Source organism: Dipteris shenzhenensis, chromosome 11 (assembly GCF_047967505.1).
Source record: "Dipteris shenzhenensis isolate YYH24624 ecotype China chromosome 11, Dip_SZ_1.0, whole genome shotgun sequence".
In the NCBI taxonomy this organism is placed as follows: Eukaryota; Viridiplantae; Streptophyta; class Polypodiopsida; order Gleicheniales; family Dipteridaceae; genus Dipteris; species Dipteris shenzhenensis.
Window position 1 is genome coordinate 8,562,570 of NC_141606.1, and position 9,323 is coordinate 8,571,892.

Sequence of the window (9,323 nt, forward strand, 5' to 3'; positions counted from 1 at the left end):
TGAAGGACGACCCTGATTCAGAAGCTCTTGGGAATCGACTTCCACGACTGGAGGATTGTGCCCTTGCGAGAAGGAGGGTGACTCAGGTTCAGTCAGGTGCGTTCAGAGTTCTGGTTTACTGAATTTGAGTTTGGTTGACTTTGCTGTGTGGTATATACAGTAGAGATGTCGACATCTACAGCCTCTTCAACCCCTGCTTTCCCTTCCTCCTCCTCCAGTTTTCTCTCTTTCACTATCCCTAACTTTGGAGAGTCTAGGAACCTGGACGGGACTAATTACCCGATCTGGAAAGTGAAGATCCGGAGTCATTTAGTGACTCGGAAGTTGTGGAAGCTGACCACGGGAGAGGAGTCGAAGCCGGAAGACTTGGTGGACAGTAAAGGGAAGGTGCTCATGGCAGTAGACAGAGAGGAGCTTGAAGCTTGGGAAGAAAGAGATGCCCATGCCCTGGCAATAAGCATAGGGACTACGGCGGACTCTGTTCTTCCGCATATCCAACTGGCCGAGACGTCAGTAGAGGCGTGGGCCACACTGAAAGATCTGTACGAGACAGACAATACCTCCCGGATTGTGCTTCTTCAGCATCAACTCTACAATCTTGATATGGAAGAAGGCGATACGGTACATAGCCATTTGACGAAGGTCAAGGTGGTGCGGGATCAGCTGGCAGCAATTGGTCAGAAGACTGACTCATGCCATCTGGCCTTGATGGTACTGAGGAGATTGCCTCGGAGTTTCAAGAGCTTTGTTACGGCTGTGACAGCAGGACAGAGGACCAAACCTCTGACGTTTGAGGAGTTGTGTCCATTACTGCTACAGAAGGAAGCTCGGGAGAAGCTCTATAACGAGGATAAAGATGACAAGGCGATGCTCGTGAAGGATTCCGCTGGCAAAGGAAAGGGCAAGCCTAACGGTGGCAAGTCCAATAAAGACGACTCTGACGACGAGGGGACTTCGAAGAGGAAGCATAAGAAGAAGTGTTTTTATTGTGATGCGCCCGGACATTTTGCAAAAGACTGCAGAAAGAAAAAGGCGGATCTGAAAAACAAACAGGAGTCTGACTCAGATTCAGAGGGAAAGACCAAAGCAAATGTGGTAATCGAAGACTTGTTCCTGGTGACATCACCGAGTGTTACCGAGGTCAGATATATTGATCCAGAAATCACAGTAAGGATGTCTGACATAGAGATGTGGGTCGACGAGGAGTCAGATGTCTTTGTGAAGGTGAAGGACAGTATGGAGCGCTTGGTACCTTCCAGGTGTGTGGCTGTTGACACTGACACGAGGGTGGATTCCATGGAAAGCCCTAGGGTCTCATGGTCAGATGGATGCTGGACTTCAGAAGGGGACAGTACAGGATTACACAGGATCTTGGCGGGTGCCTCATTGAGGTACAGGGTTTGCTTTCAGAGCAAACATTCAGGCAGTACAACAGTCTGGTATATATTTGATATTCTGCATTTGAGCCTTTATAGCATGCTGTGGAGAGATTCTGCTCTTCATTTGTCTCAGGTGATAAGAGATTGGAAGGAATTGGCCTTCTTCGAAGGCAGAAGGGGAAGTATTGGTGCTTCTTCAAATCTCGGACGCAGATTGCTAGAAGGTGGTGGACAAAGAGTACTGAAGCCAGAAGAGTACCTGCTTGAGAACTCAGCGAGAGTTCATGGTCCAGGTTATCTAGAAATATTCATTGGTTGCAGACCTTGCCAAAGGAAGGACGGGTTGAAACAGACCCTCAGAGCATGGTGCCTGGAAGACTCAGGTTGTTCACTCATTATGAGGGGGACGACTGGAAGATCGTGACAGCTGGGTTGCTCGAGTTCAGAGGCGGGAATGCGATTGAAGGAGGTGGTACCAGGAGGTGCTACCAGAGATGGACCTGTGTACCAGGATGGTGTGTGGAAGCGGAACCGGACCTGGTGGAGCAGAAGCCACTGGATGCAAAGCCAGGGAAAGATTTTGACACCGAAAGGTTCCAGAGGACTACGACCAGGGAGTTACTGGAGCATCTTCATCGACGTGTTGGCATTGGGCTGAGATGTGTCGGTGAGAGGGGGTGTTGGAAAGGTCACCTCCCCATCTGTAAGCCCCCATATGAGGAGAGCATGGGGGGGGTGAACCTAGGGTTTGAGTGTCTGTCACATGGGCATCTGATTGGATGTCATGTGTGCAAGAATCAAAGAGATGGTGGGTACCTGGAGCTAGGATGGATCTGCAGTAGCAAAAGGTGCAGCAGTAGCCAGCACAAGGAACCCGTACGGCGCAGGACACGTGGCCGGGAAGAGGGCCTGGCAGAGGCACAGACATTGCAGGGAGTGCAGGCCCAGATCTGCAGCAGGAAAAGTGGCTGTCAATGGGCAGGAAACAGGCCTTTTATAGGCTGGATATATGCCTTGAAAGGAGGGCCAAAGGGCCCTGGAAGTTTGGGCCAGAGAGCCCTGGGTTGTGTGCCTTATATGGCTGGACCAGCCACAGACTGGTCGGCCAGTCTGGTCGGCCAGTCTGTACCAGGCTGGTCGGTTTTTTCCAGCCCCCTTGGGGCCTATAAAAGGGAGGCCCTGGGCCTCATTTCAGTATCCAGCTTCCAGCAGATCCAGAGCAGAAAGGAGCAGCAGGCAGCCACTCTCTGGACCTACATTCAGGAGAATAGAGAGGTGCTAGCAGGGCTGCAGAATTAGCCAGGAGGCTGCCCACCTAGGCTGCTTTTCAGACAGCAAGGTGGAGAGGATCATTCTAGACAGAAAGTTTACTTACGCTCGAGGTGGAGCACGCGGACTCTAGTCTAGAGATAGCCAGCAGATAGGAGAAGGACTTTGTGGTAAGATCAGAGGACCACACCATTGGTGGGACTCTGGATCTGTCTCTCTTGTATTGTGTCCATAGTTGTGGACGGAAATATATTATTTGGTGGTTTCTCTATCTAGTTTGGTTCATTGTCTATTGATGAGTCTGCACACCTGTTGAATGCACATAAGTAAAGAAGTGTGTGATTCCACACCCACACCGTACACTGTGTGAGCTCCTGGGCATTATTTCCACTGCGTGTACCCTCTGTTGGGTATTTTCTAACACATCTCAATATGTCTCACCAAGGGTCCTATGTAACCTTGGTCTGCCTCAGCAGCTGTGTATCTGTGTCCAACACACCAACACCCCCAAAGCTCGGTGCTCTCATGGATGAGTGAAGCATCTCAAATTTGTACAGCATGTTGGTCTATAAACCCAAGGAACCATGTCACCCAGATGTGCCTCAGCGGATGTCTGGCTGACCATATGCTAACTGACCCCACCCTGCTGCTGTCTATATGCTACCCTAAAGCCCCACCAGCCCCTGTACTACAGTTCATAAAAGGCAGATTATTAATATGCAAAAGCATGATGGTGAAGAAAGTGGATGCATACACACTTGATCTCATGGCTGAGGTAGCATCAGAGGCAAAATCAGCATAATGGTTCAGAAGACTACACCTCTGTAGTCTTTGAGCCGCTCAAGTAATTTGAAACCAGAAAATAAGCATTCTGGAAGTTTCAACAATTACATTATCACAATTTCTCAAGCCTTTGGATACTAGTGCAAATTCTCTTCCAACATATGCTGAAAACAGCGTGCATATGTGTCATACAGAAAACTATCCATTCATATAAAAAAGATGAGCATATGTTGACATTTAAGCACACCCTGCTGATTGCAACTCTGAAACACTTTAAAATTCATGTTAAAACTCATTCATGCTCTTTTCTATGTACATATATAAAACACTTCCTGAGTTCCAGTATTAAGAAGCTTATGCAAACCTGGAGAAGAATGTGCATAAGATAGTCAAAAGGATTAAAGCCCCTTGGTCTCCTATAAAATCCTGAAATTCTCTGGCATGTAGAATCTGCCTTCCATCTGAAACACAGTTGTTCATAATTGCAGCCACAGTTGTCGATAATTGCAGCGAAGGTTTGTCTGACCAGGGTTCCTCTGCCAAAGCTGGATCCACATGACCCGTGGAGACATGATGTTGATTCTATGCAAAACCCCTCCTCCACAACATGATGCTATCGCTCGGAAGCTGCGTACTATGACATCCCTCAGTATCATCAGCACTCAATAGTGGGTGCAAACCATTGTATAAGAAAATGCTTAACACATGGACATATCTCCCCCGCCCTCCCCCTCCCCCCACAAAAAAAAACCACCACCATCATTCATACTTAATGAAGTAATTTTCTTGAAAAAAACAAACCACCACCACCTCTCTCTCACTCAGTTTTGAGTTTTTGAGCTTGAGTTTAGCGTAGCACTCAGCAAGGGCCTTAGCGAGCCCTTTGCTTCAGCCAACAGTGGCTTGGATGAGTTACCCATCGATTGTATGTTGTATCATAGGCCCACGAGGCCTCCCCAAGACATTGATATGTCTTTCTTTTCTTTCACCTTCTCATCATCCACAACATAAACAAAATCCAGCACCTAACATTTTGGTCCTATGGGAGGCAGAATGTGATGGAAAGATCTTCTAAGGTTCCTAGTTCGTGCCACAACATTAAAACAACTCATCATCATCTCTCTCTCTCTCTCTCTCTCTCTCTCTCTCTCTCATAGCCCACATTCCCTGCACGGTGTCTCTTTTGAACAGACTATAAGAGCTGGAAAGCAGCAAAAATTTCAAAGGTCCCAAGTTCCAATTGCATGATGATAATGTACAAATGTCAGCATCCACAAGTCCTTGAAAAGATTACAGGTCCTTGTTTCAAGCAGCAATTTGCTCTCTCTTGGCCTAGTGCAGTTCATGATGGCCATTTTGGAATATCTTGAAACCGGATCAAGGAATGTATAGAATCTTAGAAAAACGAGAGCTATAAGGGTTGGTGTATTTCCTAAAACTGCTTGATGCAGAAGGAAATAACATCGCTACAAGGGAATTACTACAGGTGTCAAGCCAACTACTAACAGCACCTAGACTACTGGCCACGGAAACAATCAAAAGATGGTGCAGCCTTGCATTGATAAAACTAGTGTACAGAGAAAAAAGTTTACAGGAGGAAATCTGGAATAACAGGTGTATGAGGGGATAGGCTGACTGGACTTTTCATCCTTTGTCTGCTCTTCCGTCCTGAATGCTGGTGTTTAGCAGAATGTAATTCTCGGCATCTTCCCTTTGAGCCCTGTTCCCCTTCAGAAACATTAGAAAACCCTTTTCTATGACTAGAATGTCCATGTTTGGCAGGAGTCCTCTCTGCCCTCTCAATGTCTACCTCAACAGCCTCACGGGCAGTCAGATTAGCTTCCTGAATCTGTATAATTGGTTTTTCTTCTGTTTGAGTTCCATTGCGCCGAGCTTGACGGTGGCTCTTCCTTTGATGGTGACGAGATGCACCATGCAATACACTTTCCCTGGCATTCACGACTGTGGATCTCGAAGACTGCCTGCTTTTTTCTCCTGCGAGAACATCTCTTATTGCATTTGATATGAAATCATCCTTTAAATCTTTATTTGATTTCACCGATTGAAGTGAAACTTCATCTGCATCATCTAGTCTCACAACTACAGGGCGAGCTTTAGGACGCCGTGCTTTTGTCCACAGTGACTGCTCTGCTAGCTTCAAAATGCCTTCAGATGCCCCTGACGTGGAAGGAATGTCGGACTCTGCAATTCGAGGAGGTGGATACTCGTCAACTTTCATTGATTCCTTCTCCATAGGCAGATAATAACTGCCATGCCGCTGTCGATGCTGAGCCAAAAGTGATGCAGACTCTGACAACTGCAATGCATCCTCTGTGTCCCTCTGAACAAAAGCTGCCCCACTTTCCCACTCCCTCACCTCAGGCCTATCAATATTCCAAACCTTTTCTTTCTCTCTCGACACCTCCTCATCACTGAACATAGCATCCAAGCTATCCAAGTTTTCCTCTAAAACCAGACCATCAGGAGCTGCCACTCTTGCTTGGGCAAAGACTGACACTGGGCCAAGTTCTTGAGAGAACACCCCTCTCAAAAATTGTATCAATTCAATAGCTGCTGGTGACAATTTTTCTTCATTTTTAGGAAATTCCGTCAACTCAGGTGAGGAGGATATGTCCCCTCTCAAAGCTTTTACGACACCAAGAAGATTGCAAGCTCTCTCCTGCACTTCCACATCCATGCTCTGCGTCAGAGACCCCACATTCAGATCCACAAGCTGCATTATCCTGTGCAAAGACTCTCGCTGTACATGTGCATGCTGCATGGAAGAGGATCCCTCAGAAGAGACGACATGGCTACATTGCACATCACCTATCGACATCAATAGAGATTCTCTTTCACACCCATCTGCCACAGATATCACGGTTTCTGTGACTTGCCCATTTGAGCTCTCTTCGCAGCTTCTATCCTTCACAAAATTCACATCGACATCAGTCTCTGCCTCTTTGCTCATGGGAATTCCTTCCACGTTCATGGATGACAAAGTACCCACCAAGGTTTCCAGCTCTGTTTGTTCATATGATTCTTTCAGACACGAGAAAGAAAAAAACACCAAAACCTTAAGAACTGCTTGGAGATAAACAGCCTGGACTGAGGGAGGCAAAAGTTTTGTGCGGGGCTGCAGAAGAGCTTCCATGAGCTCATAAGGATTGTGAGAAAATTCGACATACTCTCCAGCAATCCAGGCCAGAGCAGAAAGAACTCTATGGAGTGAGGGAAGTTCCAACAAGGTTGGATCAAGCAGTATACCCCGTGCAACATGAACTAAATCCCCTCTCACCTCCTTTACCCTGATCCCAATGTCTACAAACTGCCTCTCCAACTCTCTCCCATGTGTAGAATCTGGCACTCTTGCAACATCCCCCAGCACTGTAACATACCACGAAAAGTCTGGAACAAGCTCGTACAGACCTCTGCTGCAAGTAGCAAGGATGGCACCAATGAGCTCATTGCAGAAACTTGGATCAGATTTTCCAGCATATTCCATGAGTACTTGTACTGTTTCCATCACATTGCTGTCTAATACCATGCCCATTATAAGTTGCAGGGATGCCATCTGAATGCTACGATCTTCATCACTCAAACTTCTAACAATTAAGGACTTGCTCTCTGATACTGCCCATGGATGAGCTGGCATTAGGGCTGCCAAAGCCTGAAGCCCAAGATATTTTAGATTGGGATCGTCTTCGTCCAACAGTTCCTTCAGCTTCTCTACCGCAAGCTTCATTGCTCCTGCATGGTCCGTCAATCCAGCAATTACAGTCCGAATACACTCCAAAAGTAAAGACTTGGCCCCCGTCTTCCTCATGTGCTCACAAAGAGGGTCTGCAATCTTTCTGCCGAGCCTAGGTTCAAGGGGTGCCAGCACCCCAAATATTTTCACGACCTTGATAGTGAGCCAGTTGTTCTTAGACTCCACAAGAAGCCTGTAAAATTCTGGAGCCAACGGTAAGTATGTTCTAGGATCTTTCATAGCCATCTCGCACAGTACACTGATGGCAGCACATACCACTTGAGCGTCTGGATCATCCATTTTTTCCACTAATCTCTTGAAAGCAATCCGAACAGCATCACTATATTTGGAGAAAAGTTTTAGAAGGACAAGTGTTGCCTTCTTTCTCGCATAGAGCCTACCACTCGCCAGCAGCGTGAAAACCTCTGGAGTTAGATCCCGTGCCAAATCAGGAGTGGCAATGCAAGACAGGCATTCCAGCGCAAGCCCAGCCTCGTATTCATTAGTGCTTCCCAGATCTTTCCGAAGTTGATTTGTAATAAGCAAAAGGACATCAATATCCTCATGAAAGCTCTGAGATGCAGCTAGGTAGCCTATCTTCTTATGAGCGAATTTGGTCATGCTCATGACTTCCACTACATGGAATGCAGCCCATTCCATATCGACACCCTGAAGCATGTTCAGGTAGGTAAGCTTCTGTAAAGCAACCGATTTTGTGTGTGCGTCTGTAGATTTGATCTCCTTCCGAATCTCGTCAAGATGGTTGGCAATATACCTACCTTCCCCAATCATCTGGACTCTCAACCCTTTTACCAAATCCTCCAAAGTCCTCTGGAATAAGGACTCCATTATCGTGGAAGCCATCCCTACCACCTAAGCAATCAATCGATCAGAATACATATACAGCCGCACAAACAGCGTGCGCCCGATGTCAGCAGCAGCTCCAAATATGGATCGCGGAGCGTGTCTGGCAATTCTTGGCACGACAGCTCCAAACCACGAAAGTGCGCCGATCGCGCCGACATTCACATCCTTCCAGCAATCCTCCTTCACTGTAGTTCTGGCATCAGACAAGCAAATGTTCTTCCTGGATCCTAACGTCTCTCTCGCGCACCCTCGTCCATGCAACTGGGCGAAAGTAGCAGATGTGCCTCGTACTGCCAGACTGAGAAGACAAGATGGTCCGCTGGAGACTCCGATTCACAGTAATGGATGAAAACAAAATCGATCGTAGAGTGGATGTGAGCATTTGACATTGGCAATGTGGCAAGCTCTGATTTAAATGTGCTGGGCGTTGTGGTGTAATTATTAAACACTTCCATAAATAGCGGTGGACCACGGAGCTTTGGCACAAAATAATTAGTTGTCCTATTTGTGTCTCATCTTTGATCTAAAAGCTCTTGATCACCTGAACACCATTCCCTAGCCCATGCCTCTAGATGTTTGTGACCCCAGGCGCAATGTTCATAGAACACCTGCAAACTATATACAATGAAACTTCAAATATTTTCTTAATTTTGTAAAATCTACAAAATTTTAGGCAATTTAGTTATATTTTAGCAAAAATATCGGCTAGTTCTCGGGAAAAACCTTCAAATTTTGAAACCCCAAGTTTTGTGATTTGTTGAGAAAAATGTTTTCTATGAACACTACCCAGGCAGTAAGGTGGTGGCCCTTCTCAGCAACTGTCCCCTTTAAAATCCTTCATGGATGCTCATAGCCAAAGTTGTTTTTACACCTACACCCACCCCCTTCCTTCTGTGTGCAAGTCGTGTGTATATGAGTTCCCCAAATTAACAAGATGAATTATCTTCATCAGGCCTGCCCTGTGTATTTGATCTTTTAATGAATAGTGTTGAAGGTTGTGTAAACAATTGAATGGTCTGTCCAGTAAGCGAAGTTTGTTCCATATATTTCATTCTAAAAGAGAGTATTTGTCCAAATGAGGTCAATTGTTGATCCATATATTGTTGTTGCTATTGTAATGATTTGTTTCATGTTTTGTGTTGCCATGAAAAGTTGTAATGTCTCTAAATTTTTGTTTTATTTTTTAAAGTCGATATTGAAGTCTCCAACCCTGTAGGTTTTATAGATCTTTTATTTATTTTGTTTAAAAAATTCCAAGCATGTTGTTATGTATT

General features: G+C 46.0%; 1 protein-coding gene across 1 annotated transcript; it reads right to left on the minus strand.

Moving 5' to 3' along the window:
* Positions 1-4,719: 4,719 nt before the first annotated feature.
* Positions 4,720-8,465, minus strand: DELTA-ADR (delta-adaptin). Its single transcript, XM_087381760.1, has one exon. It carries the CDS (start codon positions 8,044-8,046, stop codon positions 5,020-5,022), a length of 3,027 nt encoding a protein of 1,008 aa, XP_087237886.1. The 5' UTR covers positions 8,047-8,465; the 3' UTR covers positions 4,720-5,019.
* Between the last annotated feature and the right edge of the window lie 858 nt (positions 8,466-9,323).